Raw genomic sequence first — 18542 nt, 5'->3', positions numbered from 1 at the left:
GTTTAATATACTGTAGGACACTGTAGGACAAACTCATACAGAATGAACTGAAATTCTTCTGTCACCAACTAGCCAGCCAGTTACAGTTATCCATAGCCTCTGTGTGCCAAAACTACAGTATGACTTAAGGCCCATGTATGGCAGGGAGATTAAATGAGCTTAAAATGACACAAAACTACGTGGTGTAGTTTTGTATCACCAATTTAAAACAACTGATATCAAGATATGGCTTCATTTAAAGGAAGACAGTAACAATTGTAAAATTGTAAAACAATAAATTACTTAAATGATTACGTGATTTCCTAATTACTTGCATCTCCCTACAGCCATCCAAATGTACTGGAAGCTAATCTGATTCTTGATATTTTCTGGAATTGCCATTCCCCTTTTTGGTGCATAAATATTGTTCATTTGGAAAACTATTGCAACGTCTGACCGTTATGTGACAGGAAAAAGAGCCGTCAAAGCAAACCCCTAGCTGCTCACATGTCTGTCTCTGCCCTGGAGCACTGTGTCTGAGGAAAACATCCGACCTGAAACATTTATGATCTGTCTCTTTAGGCTATAACCCTCTGTGCCTCTTTTAAAGAGATGATCAATAGCTTCCATGGTACTATAGTTCCTTTATGTCTGCACTTGCCAGCAGCCGACAGTTAAAATAATATGATAACACAATGCTGTCAGCCAACAAGAAAACACAAAGCAAGTAAACTGTGAATAGATAAAGGAATAAAAACTGCAGCCTAAAAACTGAGCAGTGTGTTTAAAACTAAAATACCTTATAGCACATTACCTAGACAAAGAAATCTGCTGTTCTTCCTGTACACGTCAACTCAATTTCTGCTTATATTCTTCCCTGTTTTTTTTGTTCACACAAAGCTGACACAGATTCTACTCAGATCCAGTCTATTATTAGCTTAACAGCTAACCATAAAACTGCTCAAAAGAGCAGTAAAACACAATCTCCACAACAAAATCCTGTACGAACAAAACATCCACTGTATGCACACTTTGAGAGGCCTTGACACAAATACCTTTATGGCTGCTACATGTTTCAATGGTCAGGACCTGACTTGTTCAGACACTGCAACGCTGCCTCAGTGAATTTCACTCCTCTGCTGTGAGAGATGAATAACGTCCCATCCAAAATGCAACTCAAATTAAATTAAAACCTCTCTTCCCTGCTATATCAACGTGACTTCAGGCGACCTGGGCGGTCACAGGTTACAGAGGCATGTGACAGAATAGAGTTTAAGTTCTTACCCGCTGTACTGGCTCACACAGCTTCCCATCTAAAAACCTTGAATACAACGTTAAGATGAAATCACATTCTAGGTAAAGCAAGCCGGGCTGTTGAGAAGAATAAACACAGTCTTTTCCTGCATGTGTTCTCTCCCCGCTTTCTCGTCTGCTGCTCCCTCTTTAAACGCTGTTACCTGTCTAAGGTAATGCATGTTTGCCAAAGCTGAAGAGCACACCCACTGTTCGCCAATGAAACAGATTCCAGTTAAAAAAAAAAAAAAACCTGAAGGTTTAACCCCTCATCTCCCAACCAATATCAAAGGTGTTAAAATGAACTCCATAACAAGTTCCTTATATGTCAATTATTTGTCTGTGTGTTTAAAATGCCTATATCTTATACCTTTTTTGTTCCACGGGACTCATGTTTGCTATTCAGACACACAATATTACTACACAATGATTACTGCAAGCACGTGATGTATAAAAAAGTGCCACAAAGGCATATTATAGGTAAATGTCAAATAGATACTGGAACACCAATGTATCCTACAACCAATACACCAACTGAATAATTTAGTTACTAATTGATAAGTTCCCTGTAAACAGCAACGTCCGGAACAAAAGTCAGGTGTAAAGAATGGTGAGACCAAAGGTGAGAGGCTTCTGAAGGTGTTTAGTGTTTCTACAGTATCTTTGAGTCTAGGGTATATGGATAGGTTTTGCAAGGTGTGTTTTTCATCACTTGAATAATTATTTTAAATAACTACTTAATAATTTGGAAGGGCATTACAAGAAATAGGATACAGCCTTTGTTATTCTTACAGACAAAACTTTAATTATACTTGTGTACTCATTGTAGGAGCAGGGGTGAAACTTGTTACTTCACTGAGTGATTCATCATGCTCTATGCAAACTTTACTCAGACCAATGACTAGTAGGTTTTGGCTTACTGGGTGCGCTCACCATTTCTATGGTATACTGAAGTTTAATTAAAGGCATTTCATAAGTTTCAAAGCGTCTTTATGCAAAGAGTCAATATTTCCAGCATTCCTTTTCAAGACCTCTGAAATTCCTCCTGGCATGCTGTTAATCAATTTCTGGACCAAATCTGGACCCGTAACCCATTGTTACATAATCAATGCTTGGCATTTGTCAGAATTTGTGGATTTTGTTTGTCAATCCTCCTCTTGAGGATATACCACAAGTTCTCGATGGGATTAAGGTCCGGGGAGTTTCCTGGCCAGGGACCAAACATTTTCAATGTTTTGTTCCCTGCGCCACTTAGTTATCACTTTGCCTTATGGCACGATGCCCCATCATGCTGGAAAAATCATTGTTCTTCACCAAAGCATTCTTGGATGTTGGGAATAGCTGCCCACTGTGGATGTTTTGGTACTATTCTTTAGTCATGGCTGTGTTCTTAGGAAAAAATGTGATTAAGCTCACTCCACACATGAATGGTCTCAGGATGCTTTACTGCTGGAATGACGGTACTGATGGCAGCTCCCACCTTTTCTTCTCCAGACAATTTTTCCACATGCCCCAAACAATCAGAAAGGGGCTTCATCAGACAAAATTACTTTACTGCAGCCCTCAGCAGTCCAGTCCCTGTACTTTTTGCAGAATATCAGTCTTGATGATTTTCCTAGAGAGAAGTGGCTTCTTCCTGACACCAGGCCATCCTCCAAAAGTCTTTGCCAGGCATTCACGCCTGCCTGCTGCCATTCCTGAGCAAGCTCTGCACTGGTGGTGCCACAATCACAGCTGAATAACCTTTAGGAGATGGTCCTGACACTTACTGGATTTTCTTGGGTACCTGAAGCCTTTTTCACAACAATTGAACCTCTCTCCTTGAAGTTCTCGATGAGGAGAGAGGGAGAACAATAATTTCGAGAACCATTCTCTTTTTAAAGCATCCAATCTGCTATTCCAACTCAATCAGCATGACAGCGTGATCTCTTGCCTCGTCCGTGTCAGCACTCTCACCTGTGTTAATGAGAGTATTACTGAAATGATGTCAGCAGGTACTTTTGTGGCAGGGTTGAAATGAAGTGTAAATGGGTTTTTTTAGGATTTAGTTCATTTTCATTGGAAAGAGGAACTTTGCAATTATTTGCAATCCATCTGATCACCCTTCATAACATTATGGAGTATATGCAAATTGTCATCATAAAAACTGAAGCAGCAAACTTTGTAAAAACCAATACTTGTGTCATTCTCAAAACTTCTGGCCATGACTGTATATACAGCACACCTTCCCTAAGATACCCCACTGCTGCACAGCACAAAGACATGCAAAATTATTATCAAAAGAAGCGCACATTTGATTCTTGTACCTCTTGTTTTAGGGTTAGGGGAGAGACAGAAACTTCAGGTTAAAAAAAAAAAAAAAAAAAAAAAAAAAAAAAAAAAGAAAAAATGAGGTAGGGCTGAAGCTTGAGGAGCAGAAAGAAAAGAGACAGAATGGGGCCGAGCTTTTGACAGGATGGAGGAGTGAAATATTTAGAAGTTCACAGTGCTTCGGGCTCAAAAGAGAAGATTCCTGAAAGGAAAGCAGGGAAGAGGAAAATTACGTGAAACAGAGAAAAGGATGGTAAAAAGCCAAGCACCATGGGGAAAAATAAACAAGGAAAAAAAAAAACACACACACAAACCCAAAAAAAAAAAAAAAAAAAAAAAAAACAGGTGTGGACAATAGTGATGGATATAAAGCCAGGAAGGAGGACACCAGTGACTGAGATGATGTGAGAATAGCTCTAAACTGTAGAACTTCTGGAAAGCTATTCTTAATAATGTGGGTAGCTGTGGGACGTGTGAAAGTACAAAAATACTTGATGTCAGCAAGTCTTCATACAAACATGCATAACAGTTACAATCATGCAACCACCTCCTAATATATTCAAAAGTACTATATCAAACAAGAAAAAATTATCAATGGTCAAAAAAGTTTGCTTGGCCAAATTATTGTAGTTGGTGAATTTCAAGCTCAAAACCATTTTCTGTCAATGTACGGTAAAAAGAAATATTAAATATCAAAAATATTAACCTCACTTATCTCAAGATGCCCTGTACATTTGACTGATTTGATTATTTCATTATCATCAATATACTTTTTATAAAATTATACTTTGCTTCAATTCTAAGACACAAACAAGCTCACAGTTTAGAGCAGAAAATACAATACAGCTGGGTTATCTTTTTCCAGCACCATTAGTCACACTGCAGGAAAATTACCTCAAGACATACTGAGGGCAATGACGGGCCAAATAAAAATCCTGAAATTATAATACAAGAACACAGCACCTACGCTGAAAGGACTAATTAGTGTGAAATCTTTGAAACAGCCACAGCTTTGACTACTGTAGCTGCAGGGAAAACACCATCTAATGCAGGGTTTAATAAAGTAGCAGTTGCTCTGACTGTATGGAGGTACTCCTAAAGGGTGTGCTGGGCACAAAGCCTGCTCTTCGGGTAATAGAGGATATTATAGAGATCACACCACGGTGGGCTGGGTAAGTAGGAAAGCAGACATGCCTGATTAAGATCAAACACCTTTGAAATCTGTGATGACTGATAGGTATGACGGGGGAGAAGCAACCTTGATACTTGAAGCAGTAGCTGACAAAGGCTGAGCATCATATTAAGCTGGTTCCCATGAGTGCACTGACGGAAACCCATGAAGGTAATGGTAATACTGGCACTGCATGCAAAATTATTCATTAATTCACTGGAAATAACAGGCAAAACATGCCCAAATACTTTGATTCTTCAAGAAAAAGGGACATCTAAAACTACTCGAGTAAAAGCAATGTTTATCTTGCAGTTTGAAGTATCACTCAGATCTTGAAATTCCTGTTAAATTGTTCATGGGTTGAAATCTGTTTTCTGGTGGAACACCTTATCCTTTAAGGTTATCCTATAATAGTACTGCATTCTGTCATGATGGCCACAATGCAGGTCTTATTTCTACTTTTGTACTAAATACTTTCTAATATTCTGTTCAGAATAACTGTTACTTTTTGGTTTTGAGACTATCAGAGATTTTATAATGGAGTAATTTACAATACAATTCAACTCAAGGTTTAGTTTAGCAGAAGAAATCTCAGTATTTTCATCAAAATCTGAAACCACAGTTGTCTTTATATTGATCAATCACGGTTTTAGACACCTTTTAACATGCTGGTGTCAGAAGACTAAAACAAAACTTTTGAAAATACCTTAAGTCCTTGCTGAGATTTCTTCCAGCCATAGGTGAGGAGGATGTTTCCCCTGGACTCAAAGATCTAGGATCTTTGCTTTCATCAGGTTTCAGTAGCGTCGTTTCTCTGCACTCCTCTACCCGTAGTTCCCCTTCTCCTTCACCAGGACTACTGCCACTGTCTGGTTTGTAGGTGAAGATAATGGTTGGTTTCTGGGTGGGATCCTCCGCTTTGGCCTCAGTGAACCAGTGCTGATGTTGGGCTGGTGGTGGTGGAAGCATGTGAATTACTGTTCCATCAAGGCCAACCAGCTTGCCCTTCTCCTTCTCCACCTTCTCCCTCTGCTCGTCCTCATCTTTCCGCCTACGAAAGAAGCTCTTAAAGGAGATCCAGCGTTTAGGTTTGGAGCTTTCTGCTGAAATACGTCTCCCTTCTCCACCAGGACTTGCTTCACCTTCGTTGGGTCGCACAGGAGAACTGGAGGCAGAGCTCTTGGTCCAGTTTCCAAAATGTCTCTGGAGTATGTTAGAAGCATGATAAGGGGAGGATGTAGATCTTGGAGGGGGGAAGGGGGCACTGGGCTCTGATCGGGGGCTTGAGAGTGGGACAGCAGCAGAGGCACTCTGAGACTTAGACAAAACTTTTGAGGGTGTGTCTTTCTTTGACTTGGAAAGACAGCCATCGGTTGGGGAAAAGAGAGACTTGGGCCGAATAAGGGTCTCCTTAATGGCATCAGGTGGGAGTGCGTACAGCTCCTCAGAATTGAAAGTTTGGGTTTGTGCTGATGGTGACTCTGGAGGAGACTGAGGAGGCTGAATGGAGGCCACAATCTGTGAAAGCACAGTACTGGCCTCTTCCCTATGGCTTAAAACTATCCCAGAAGATAAAGCTAAGTTTGTATTATCATCTTTATTGCAAGCAACATCTCCACCTGTCTTGTAAGTGTGAGTAACAGTACTGGCAGTAGTGCTGCCTGTAGGTAGGTTTGCATTTGCAGTAATGGCAGGATTGGCAGGAGAATTTGTTGAAATAGTGGGAGAGAAGGCCCCACTTGTGAGGCTCATTACAGTGCTTGTCATAGTGCAAGAGTCTGTAGTGGTTCTAGGTTGTAAACTTGGTGCTTTTGACACTGCTTCAAGTGGAATCTTTGTCTCTTCGAAGGAGGCTTGCTCTGATGTGCCTCTACCAGAGAGAGTTTTCTCTGTTGAGGAGGACTGGACACTCTCAGAGGATCCAATCTCTTCATAAGTATGGCTGGCTACCCTATTACCTACCCCTTTTGCCTGTGGTAGTTCACCACTGAGACCTAAAAAGCTCTTATACACAGCTAGGTTATCATATGCACTTGGATTAATAACAATAGGTACCTTGACAGCGTTCTTGGAGCTGCGGGCATAAGCAGGTTCATCTCGGATAATAATGGGAAAAGGAGGCATGCCTGCATTATTGAAACTGTTGAACTTGATCTCTGATAAGTTTGCAGATTTCACAGGTACAGTTCGAGACGAAGACAACCCAGCAATCGGAGAAGTGGGAGCTGACTTGTGACTGCAGTATTGTGTAGTCAGGGCAGGGCCAGGATTATCCCCAACCCCTGGATCCACTTTAGGTATCTTTTGGCGAGGGCTTGTGCTTGACGTCCACACTTCTTGGTAGCGTATGCTGCCTAATTTTTTTTTGGAGGAACTTGACACAGCAACAGAAGTAGGTGATGTTGGCACCACAGGAGAAGATACAGAAATAGGAGATGTTGGGGACAAGGGCTGGCCTAAAGGAGTGCTACTGGATGTTGTAGGGCTGGAAGGCATTGACAGGTTTTTGGGTTTTTGAGAAGAGTCAGGAATCTGTTCATCATTATTGGCCATGGATGCGGAGACATCCACTACTGTGTAAGGCTTACAGATCAATGACTTTTCCAAATTTACTACACGGTATGGTTTAGCTTGTTCCTCTGTGGGACTAAAACTTATGGTGACTGGTTGACCAGGAAGAGCTTGGGGCATTGGCATGCCTTCTCTGCCATCCTGATCTTCTAATCTAATGGCCAGGACAGCTTTGTGTGTTTCAGCTACCTTTAGTGGACTCAGTGCCCTGTTGACAGGTTCTTTCTTTGGAGAAGTGCAGGCGACAGGTGGCTTACAAAAAGTGGGAGAATGCAAACCATTTCGAAGGACACAATTAGCGCTGCTACCACTGCTGGATGTTGTTCGAGAATCCTCAGGTATTGATGACGATGATTCTGGAGAAGTGGCAGACTCTGAATTTGACAGGAAACCGCTACCTTGCATGTCACGAGGTCCATAGGAAATAAGACCTCCATTGGAATCCACTGAAGGATAGCCATTTAAGATCTCATCATAGCTATCATCATAGTCCACTGCACAAATTCGTTGTAGTGAGCGGTTGCGAAGTGGCACAGTGTTCCACTTTTTCCCTGCAGCAAAGGGCACCGGAGACAATGTGGCAGCACGGAAATTAGCAAATCGTGGTTGGCCTCGCATACGAATTTCCATGGCTAGTAACTCTTCATCACTTTCATCCCAGCTCTCATGTTCTTCATCATCATCTCTTTCAGTGTCTTCCTCCTCGTCCTCCTCTTCCTCCTCATCTTCACTTTCACTTGTAAACTCCGGGTAACAAAAGCGACCACCCTCTGTGCTGATGATCTTGGTGCTATCACTAAGGGATACCTGTTTTTGAGCAGTGCTGCCACCCCCACCACCGCCACTACTAGTACTACTTCCCATGGCCAGACAGCTTGAGGCTGGCAGGCCTCTTTCTAAGGATCGTCGGTATGAACTACTGATTCGACCCCAAAACAAGTCCTTTGAGCCAGAAAGTGGTGTGGGGCTAGAACTCGGACCCAAACCAACAATCTCTTTAAGGACATCTGTCAAGCCACTGTTGTTATTACCACTAGGCGTCCTTGGGCTAAGTTGTCCATAACCCTCAATCTCATCATTGTCATCCTCTCCTTCATTGTTGTTGCTGGGCCCAACAGGCCTTTTTCGGTTCAGTCCATTGCGATTCCAGACTGTGAAAGCTAATGTTTTGCCTTGTTCTATTACATTTGGTGGTTGCTGGAGGTTGCCATCTGAATCGAGTCCTGCAGAGGAGCAGGGCAGCATCATAGTGGGCTTAACAGCAATGGTTGGCTTCTTAGCCACGGGTGGACGGAAGTGCCCTGAGCGAGCAGACCCACTGCCAGTTCGCTGGGAACTGGTGGTATGGTTAGGGTTGGCTCTGGCCCCAGCAGGTGGCAGGTTCTGTTGCTGGGATGTTTGAGGCCTTTGTTCAGAAGGAGGCTTCCCTCCACTACTCTGAGCTAGACAGTGCAGACTCTTTGGTTTAAAGCAGTTCTTGCACTCGCCAGGTTTCCACACGTGCTCTGTGAAGGTGCTGCAGGCCGACATGGCTGCTGGTCCAAAAAGTCAGCCTGTTAGGTCAGTGGACAGGGAATCCCTCCATGAAGCTCCAAACTACAGTGAGTATCTGTAGAACAGCAACAACGGATACTATTCAAACCTCCAATGTGGGGGGGACACTGGACCTAAAAAAAACAAGAGAAAAAGAACACACACAACTTAATTCAGTTGATTCTTAATTTAATTCCATGAATAATTCATCTGGAAATGGTACACAGGGTTTAAACTTAGTTGATCACAAAGTTCTAACAATGTAGGACTAAAATACAAAGCCAAACAAGGAAAAATTGATCCCACAATACAATTACCTTCTGTAACATTGCCAGCTAAACTAAGGTAATGAGTACAATGAGGCAGAAAGGCGGAAACAGAAAGAAAAATCATCTGTGGGAGGGAGAGTCAGGAAGACAGTATTACAATTTCTCCATTAGGTGGCAAACTTTCTCTACTAAGTCAGTCCATCCTATAGGGAACTGATCTGTTTTCTAACCCAAAAATGGTCCTATAAGACTCAGAAAGCCAAGGGGCAGAAGCAATGAGAACTTAGAGAGGTTATTTCTGCATTATTATGGAATGTTTCAGTGAAGCTTAAGTAAAATAAAGTCACTGATGTTGTTAATGACTCAAAACCCCAAATCCCATGAACATTTACTTAGATGGAAAATGTGATTCAGTGGAGTTCACATGTAGTGACACCTGACAAATGGCTGACAGTTTTTTAGGCCATTTATTTATAGTGCAGTCTAAAAGTAAAATAGTAGTAAGCCTTGTTTGCATTTACCTTTAACTAATTAAATTTAAATAACTCTAAATTTAACTAATTAAATTTAAATAACTCTAAACAATGGCTGTAAGTGTTGACATGGACACAAGATGATCAGCGTGACCAGTTGCTCTTCCAGGACAGAGTCCTAAGAATTTTAAGACAATGACGCAAAACTAAAGGCTATGAAAAGATGTTATAAGGCTGGTGAGAGATCTGCCCTTAACTGTCAGTCACTTGATGTTTCATTGTTGAAAATTACACGTAAGTCCCCAAAACCAAAATGTAAGGTCTTAAGGGGTGGCTGTAGCTCAGTAGGTAGAGCAGGTCACCTACTGATCGGAAGGTCAGCGGTTCGAATCCTGGCTACTCCGGGCTACATGCCAATGTATCCTTGGGCAAGATACTTAACCCCAAGTTGCTCTCCGACCGTTCTGTCGGAGTATGAATGTGAGTGAATGTTAGTTAATTAAAAGCACTTAGCTTCATAAAAATGGAAGTGCTTGTATGAATGGGAGTGCATGGGTGAATGCAAACAGGTTGTATAAGCGCTTTTAGTGCTCATACTGAGTAGAAAAGCGCTATATAAGAACTAGTCCATTTAAGACAAAACCAAATGAAATCCAACACACACACACACACAAGAGACTTTGACTTTGGAGCAGCTAATTTTTTTTGGGAAAAAAAAAAACATTCAGTAAGATCCTTTAGTCAGTTCAATATTAAAGAACCCACTTGAATATTGAACAGACTTTAATTTCTTCACTCTTCAAATTGGACTGAATGCAAACAACCAAAAACCTGAAAACTGGCAACTAACCACACAGTTATTCTTCAAATTGAAGTAAACCAACTCTAAAACGAATGACGCCCGTTTAAAAAAAAAAACCTGCTTCAAAAAAGATCTATGGTTAAAAATTCACACCATTCATGCTGTAAAACAAGAGCTGACATTTTCAAACTTTGGCACATACATGGTCTGAAGCTGTCAGCCCCAGTGCGAACAAGGTATCAGACCCAACTTGTTTTCTCAGCTGATGTGTTCATATTTATATACTCTTTAAATTACACAATGCTAAAGTGCCTTATGTTAAATCACTTCTAATCATAAAAACCAAACCCTAGTTATTAGCTAAATATACTGAAAGAAGAGAAAGATGGGATTAAACAGCTTTCTGGAACACTTGTTAAATTCAGTTAAGCCGCACTTCAATGCAAATCATGAATCTAATGGAGGAAGAAAGACAAAGAAAAAGCCATTAGCATTTAGATGTGCTTTATGCTGATTGACCAGTCCAGTTTCTCACAACCAATTATAACAAGCTCTGAAATACCACATTAACATCAAATCCATGGATAATAAACAAAGTGTAACTCACATAGCCAATTAAAATCAAGCTCAAACCATGTTTAATATCACACAGGAATTTGTATGTTACACAACCTGGCACAGTTTATGTACCATTTCTAAAACTGGTGTGCACTGAACAAATATTTCCAAGGATAGAAGACTAGACAAGAAAAAACTAGGTGATGTCAAGAAAGGGTCAGATTGAAATGTGCATATAAAAAGCAATTAAAGGCAATGAATTCTGTTCTTGAACTCACCACCCTTTCTTAAAAGTGCAGGTAAGTTACTCTGATTTATCTAATAAGGTTTGCTCATTGACAATCTAAAACCTTTGGGGGCAAAAAAAAAAGGAGAAAAAAAAAAGACTAGGATCAAGACGCACCTGACCCTGATCTAGTCAAAAACCAATTTAAGTTTCAGCTTTCATTTTAGTTCAATCCAAAGCTATATTTCACTGTTCCATAATAATGTACATTAGTCCTAAAACAGAGCTATTACCCATGTTCAACTACAGATGAGGGTTTAGTTTCACAGCCTGAGGAAAGAAACTGACCCCAAAGACTGAAGGTATAACACCTGTTGATGTAAACGGGAGTGTGTGTCTTTGCATTGTTTCTTCTAGGAAATAACCCAGCAGACCTGCATCTGGTCTTGACTAGAGTCTTGGATAAGATTCAGGAATTTGCTTCTCTTTTTTTTTTTTTTTTTTAAACCATGGAAACCAATCAATAAAACCTGAAGCTTTTTCCCTCAGCCAGCAAAATCTTATTAAGTGTTGTTTGCTAAACCAATATTCATTCTTTTGGCTGGGATTTGATAGCTCATTCAGTTCTGCTTGACATGTCAGGGCTGCCAAAGGATTATTGTAAAATACTTGGCCTGAATACACTAGTGACTATGCTTTACGGGTGAGAAGACACCCAGAACACAGAGAATTTGAGATGTCTCTGACCAAGGATGAAAGCTTTTGTTTATCATTTGGCTTTATAAATCAAAGTAACCAAATATAATGATCATATAGACATGGTACCATGACCACCTGTGGAGCTCAACATGCAATAACTAAGAAAAATTGTGTTAAACATTGGCCTTTCTTCTGATCACTTCTGGCAATGTATTACAAAAGCATTTCCAAAGCAATATCTACCTAACTAAATATAAGAGCATTATCTGCGTTTATGAGTGAACGTGACCTGCAGTTAATCAAATAAAGCTGGGGGATGACTCATTGTAGGGCTGATATCAACAGAGTTAGGTGAATCAGCCACAGAGCCATGGACGTCAGGTCCTGTACGGAAGGATGTTAAAATGACAACACCCCACCCCGGGATAGACACAATAAAATAGGAACTCCTGAATCAAACTTTGCTGACCAAGTCGCACTGGGCGGGAGAAGATTTATCCTGTTATACTGAACAGGCTGCATCCACACAGGAAATAGTGACTGTAATTCAGACAATATTATTCCAAAGCTGTCACAGTGTGACACGTAAGCACTGTGCCAGACTTTCAAAAAGTACAACCCAAGAAAAGCCAAATGTGTGTCCGTGAAAGGACCATAAAACTATTCAACTCAGAATGATAGCATGCATGATCATTTTGTGAAATCCTGACCCTTACCCTATGTGAGAAACAACAGAACAATATTAGGACTCTGCTTTTGCACGTGTGCTATTAAAAACGGACAGCAGGGAAAAGCATCAAATAAGTGGTATTAATGTGGAAACAAGTTTCTTTTTACTGGCTCATAATTCTTTTTTAGGAAGGTGAGCACAATTAGTCTGCATATACTAAAGGCAATGCATCTCTGTTAACTTAAAAAAAAAAACATCTATGCATTCTCCTGCTGTTTTGGCCATTTTATAAGAGTATATTATGCTTCAGTAAATTATACCTGTATTTACAAAATGGCAAAAAAGCACATACAGTGCTAGCAAACTTCCTTTGCCTCAGGCTAAAACCACATAGTGGGTCACCAGCTTTTCTATGCAGGAACAACCCTAGGATTTCTGAATAATCCATCCATCCATCCATGTATTTCTGCTGCTTATCAAGGGCTGGTACATCTAAGCAGGGATGCCTAGACCTCCTTCTCCCCAGACACCTCCTCTAGCAGTTCTAAGGGGGCGCTGAGGTGTTCCCAAGCAACTAAGACACGATCTCTCCAGTCTAAACTTGTGGCCACAGATGAGGATGGGAAAACAGACCAACCAGTAAAACACCAGCTCCACTTTCAAGCTCAGATCCTTCTTAACCAGAATACACCAGTACAGCATCCTCAATACTGCAGACACTGGACCGCTCTCTCCTTCCCCCACTTGTGAACAAAACCCTGAGGTACTTGAAATCCTCCAACAACTCAGTCTCAACTGAGCACTCCACCTTTTTCAGACCGGGAATCATGGCTTCAGACTTGGATGTACCAATTCTCATCCTAGTTACAAACTGCTCCAGTTTAAGCTGGAGGTCATTGCTCCATGAAGCCAGCAGAGCCCCATCATCTGCTAAAAGCAGAGACGAGATCCTGAGACCACTGAACTTGACAATTTTCAATAATGTTTTGAACACTAAGAAAATACAGCTTTTTTTTTTTTTTTAAATAAGATCTAGACCAGGCAGACAGTGCCACAACATTATTTATCCCTTGACAGAAGATGGAGGGGCAAAAGAGATCGGTTTTCTGTAGAAATCAGGAAAAAAGCCTTCTCATTGTGTTTATTGCCTTCAAAGCAGCTTGATGGAATTATGAGAAGCAGCTACCACGGAGCTTTCTAATAAGATAATTCACTTTTCATGCTGCCATGTTTCTGATCACACTTGTGAGAAGAAGACATCAGATATTCAATACGCCACATACACGATCCCACCAGCAGAAACCTCCCGTGATGGATGTGACAGCATATTTTACTTTCCTCTCTTCCCTCATTAAAATTCTGTTGCTGTTTGATTTAGTTTTCCAGTCCTGTCATAGTGCAAGACTGCATCCACGAATAAGTAAAACACATTTGTGTATCCTAGTTTCTCACTAAGCAAAACAGTTCCACTGTGTAACTGGTAAAACCTCACATTATCTAGTCTCGCATGACTGCAGCAAACTGGACAACACTTTGCTGCTAGCTCTTAAAATTAACCAAAAATGTCCAAAATAACATGCAGTAATTATTTAGCATCCTCTTCCTCCTCACCTCAAAGTCTCATCTCCTGAACTGAAGTCAGGGCTCTAACGTGCAGAAATATGCTGATTTATACCCAATATTGTCACAATTACTTATTGTTAGCAGATTAGACATGTGACCCTCCCGTCTCTGGACAGGTGACAGCTAAACAACAACAGCAGCTGGTTATAAACTAACAGTATGCCAGATAATGTTAGGCTGGAGTGTCCTAAAACTCACACTTTGCCTCTGATAAACAGTTAGATTACATTCTCACATTCTTTATGAGAGTTTATTCACTGTCAGAGTCCAACAATGTTAGATCAAAGATAGCTTCACTAACGCCAACTAACATTTGCAGAAACAGCAGCGCTTACCAACAGAAAAGTTCAGGATATCCTAAACAGGTCACCTCGGTATTGCTGTCATCAGACAGAAGTGAGTTTCACAGACTCTGACTCGTACTGGAAGCTTTACAGCCTCCTCCAAAGTAAATAGACGAGCATGTTTCTCACCCTGCTTATTCACAGCTGAGGTAAACAGTGGACTGACAGTCTACCCAGATAGCAAAAAGGCTGTGGGGCAGATCCAGTCCGGAGTCACTTTGCTATCTGATTTTAGCCGCCATTCATCACTACAGATGAATGGCGGCTAAAATCTTTGAGGTGACTTGGGGGGTCATAATGTAAAATACTGCAAAATATTTATTTTGACACACTACTGTTCTACAGTGGCCAATGTAGCTAGGATTAGGCATTTGAATTGGGAAGGATGAGAAAACAGAACTAAGTTGGCTGCAATCTCTTGATATCCAGTGGTGAGATTTTACACACTGTCAGCCGGTTTCCCAGTCATGGATTAAGCATGGTCCTAGACTAAAAGGAAAAGGTCAATGAAGACCACAATAGGAAAAAGAATTTAGTCCAGGATTAGACATAATCCCTGTATGGGAAACTGGGCCTGTAACTTTAAATGTATCCAAACTAGGTTAAAAAGTTACTTCAATGAGAGGGAAAACAGAATGGCTGGACAGATAACATGAAATGCTATGTTAAATTATTTACAGATATTTGTACCGAGAAAGAAGATGAAGGATCAATCAAATATATACAATGCTATGAAAAAGTATTTGCCCCCTTTCTGATTTCTTAGTTTTTTCCATTTGTCACACATGTTTCAGATCATCTAGTAAATTTTAGTATGAGTCAAAGATCACCTGAGTAAACACTAAATGCAGTTTTTAAATGATGATGTAATTTATTAAGGGAAAAAAAGCTATTCAAACCTACCCGGCCCAATGAGAAAAAAGAATTGCCCCTGAAAACTAATAACTGGTTGTGGCACCCTTGGCAGACAGAACTGCAATTAAGTGGCAATGACTCTTTCACAATGCTGTGCATGAATTTTGGCCCACTCTTCTTTGCAGAATTGTTTTAATTCAGTTGCATTGGAGGCCTTTTGAGCATGGACAATCTCAATCTGATTTAATTCCAGACTTTGATTAGGCTGCTCCAAAACCTTCATGTTGCTTTTGTTTTAGCCACTCAGAGGTGGACTTGCTCGTGTGTTTCAGATCCTTGTCCTGATGCAAAACCCAAGTGCACCTGAGCTCCAGGGCAAGAACTGATGAGCGAGCATTCAGGATTTTCTGGTAGAGCAGAATTCACGGTTCCATCAATTATGGAAGTTTGTCCAGATCCTGAAGCTGCAAAGCAGCCACCATGTTTGACTGTTGGTATGGTGTTCTTTTTATGAAATGCTGTGTTAGCTTTATGTCACATGTAATGGGACTGCTTCTTATACACTGCTCTTCTGTTCTACATGAGCACTGAAAGCGCTTTATACAACATGTGTCATTCATTCATTCTCACAATCACACGCTGATGAATGCATCAGGAGCAACTCAGGGTTCAGTATCTTGCCCAAGAATACTTTGGCAAGATACTACCTCCTGAGCCAAAGGCACCGCAGCAGGATCTAGTGCAAATGAAGCCCTGGATGGCTTCTCTTATACCCATCAATCCTTTCCTAAACCACAAAAAGCAGTGTGTTTAGTTCACACAGCTCAAAATGAGGTATATAATCATTCAAATATGATAAATTCATACAGAAAGAGAGAGAAAAGCTTTGTGAAATCTGTCTGGCTTTTGTGATCGACTTCGTTTCAATATTAAAATGATTCTAAACGCGGACATGTTTTTTGCAATAAAAGTGCTCCTACTTATGGCCATCAGCCAAATTATCTATTTTTGTGTTGCTTTCATTATGTAACAGATCTTATGCAACACAGCGGAAATGTGATGAATAACAATACAGCAAATTGTTTTAATGCCTGATTAAAAGAAAAAAGAAAAAACTAATGATAAACAAACATTTTGCTCACAACCACTTTACCACTTTTTTCTTTTGTTTGGGATTGTTCTATGATAGATATTGTTTTATTGATCCAGTCTTTGTGCATTTCCATTAGTACAGACATATATAGTTTCTGTAGTGAAAATAGTAAAAATAACCACCTTTGTTACCAAACATAAATATTGATTTGTAATTGCATTTTCACAGAAATACATAAATCATCTTGTCTGTTTTGTGTCTACATTATTATTGGTGTCTACATAATTATTCTCCTCCATCTTGTCTTATTTATCACTGACTTTCCTTTCATGCATATTGGATGAGGCCCAGGCATTAGTGACAGTTTAAATGGGGATTCCTTTCGTCAGTAAAGACAGAACAGGTAGTGAAAGTTCTCCATCAAAATTATAATGGCATCCTAGAAAATTAGATTTTTTTGTGCCCAGAAAGATAAGTACAAAATCAACATAAAGTTCAGACATCTTTATCTCTAATAAATTGCCCAATTTGTCCTCAGTGAGCTTAAAACAGGGATGTGGGATAGTACTCAATACTTGTACAAAATTAGGTTATGGCATCACGAAAAATGTTGTATTTTACATACGATTTAATAAAGAAATAATGAATGCAAAACTGGCTAATCTATAGGAAGGCTTCATGACTAATTTCATCACCGTAGCTAACAAACAGAACCAAATATTTCATTGGCGACTCAAACTGGAATGGCAAAAATGAGAAATGAGGCTGGTGTTTGTAGCTCAGCACCGCGTGGGTGGGAACAAGCTAAAGGCTAGTTTTATTTGCTGTCTCAGCTCAGCATAAAACTTTGCCTCCTGTACTACTGTTATTTTGTTTTGGAAATGGTCAGTTACATGTGTCAACCCACTGTTCTCTGCTTCGCAAATTACCAGTTGGCACCACATATTATAGCCACTAGTGCTATGACTGTAATCTACCTGTTGCCTGCCAGTACCGAGCACACTCACGTCTCCCTTTCAAGCTGGGATTCACTGCGAACTGCACATAAAATCAGATTGTGATGATTTGCAAATCATTTAAACCTTAGATTGAATTGTAAATGGCATCAGTTGCTGAAACAGATTTTTTTTTATTATTCTTTGAAAAATATACGCTTTCACTTTTTATTTACATTTTACACAGCATCCCAATTTTCTGGAAAAGGGTTTGGGGTTGTACTGCATGTAAATAGAGAATAGATTATTACATAATTACATAGGGAAATAAGTGTGTACGCTGGTGTGTTTGATTCAAAGCCAAAAATCAAACCTAGATAATGCTCTCTGTGTGTTATAATTATCTTATAATTATGTTGGCTCTCATAAGAATTATAATGTTTGTTGTATATGAGCAGCTGCTCCAAAGTCTCCTCTCCTCTCATTTTCAAAAGCTCTTTTGCCTCATCTGTATTTTTCCCCTCCATTCTCTCTCTCTTGCAAAGTTTTTCTTTTTTGTTTGTTTTTTTCCCTATAGCTCAAAATTTTCCCACTCTCTTCTCTCTGCATCTCCTTTTCCCTACCCACTCGCTTTTTTATTCAGGCCGTTTACTGAGGACTTTTTTCCCCCCACTGTCGCTTTGTCTTCTGAAATATGTAAATCTGTCTCTTCTGCCCTGCTTTATTTCAAAAAGCACTTCAAGCAAGGGCTGTGAAACTTGAATTATGCAAACCACCACCACCTCCAAAAAAACGCCAGTTAGAAGGTATCCCACACACAATAACACCACACAACCCATGCCAGCAAAAACACCTTTACACTTGTACTGCGAACACCAAAAACAAACCATGACTTGCGTGTAAATCTTGACAAGTGACAAAGTGAATTTGTACTAAAATTCACACTGCAAGCTGCATCTGTGGTTACATAACATGTTTTGATCCTCGGCTCCACCTGTCCACATGTCTGGAGCAAGATGCTGAGCACCAAATTACTCCTAATGGGAAGGACACCATCTTGCTAGATTAAGCTGCTATTAGTTTTTTGAATTTATGTGCGAATGAGTGGCAAATACAAGTGCCAGATATATGCAGCCAT

The 18542-nt window shown here is 40.2% G+C and overlaps 1 protein-coding gene across 2 annotated transcripts in view; it reads right to left on the bottom strand.

Annotated features, from left to right (window-relative positions):
* peak1 (pseudopodium-enriched atypical kinase 1) overlaps positions 1-18542 on the bottom strand; it is a 117351-nt gene that overhangs the window by 17963 nt on the left and 80846 nt on the right. For both annotated transcript variants that reach the window (XM_030731711.1, XM_030731712.1), the window contains one exon: positions 5460-8991. In XM_030731711.1, the coding sequence (XP_030587571.1) occupies positions 5460-8854 (3395 nt within the window). In that variant the 5' untranslated portion in view covers positions 8855-8991. The remainder of the gene's footprint in view (positions 1-5459; positions 8992-18542) is intronic.

Source organism: Archocentrus centrarchus, chromosome 6, assembly GCF_007364275.1.
Source record: "Archocentrus centrarchus isolate MPI-CPG fArcCen1 chromosome 6, fArcCen1, whole genome shotgun sequence".
In the NCBI taxonomy this organism is placed as follows: Eukaryota; Metazoa; Chordata; class Actinopteri; order Cichliformes; family Cichlidae; genus Archocentrus; species Archocentrus centrarchus.
The sequence above is the reverse complement of the archived record's forward strand: the minus strand, read 5'-3'. Positions and strand labels throughout refer to the sequence as shown.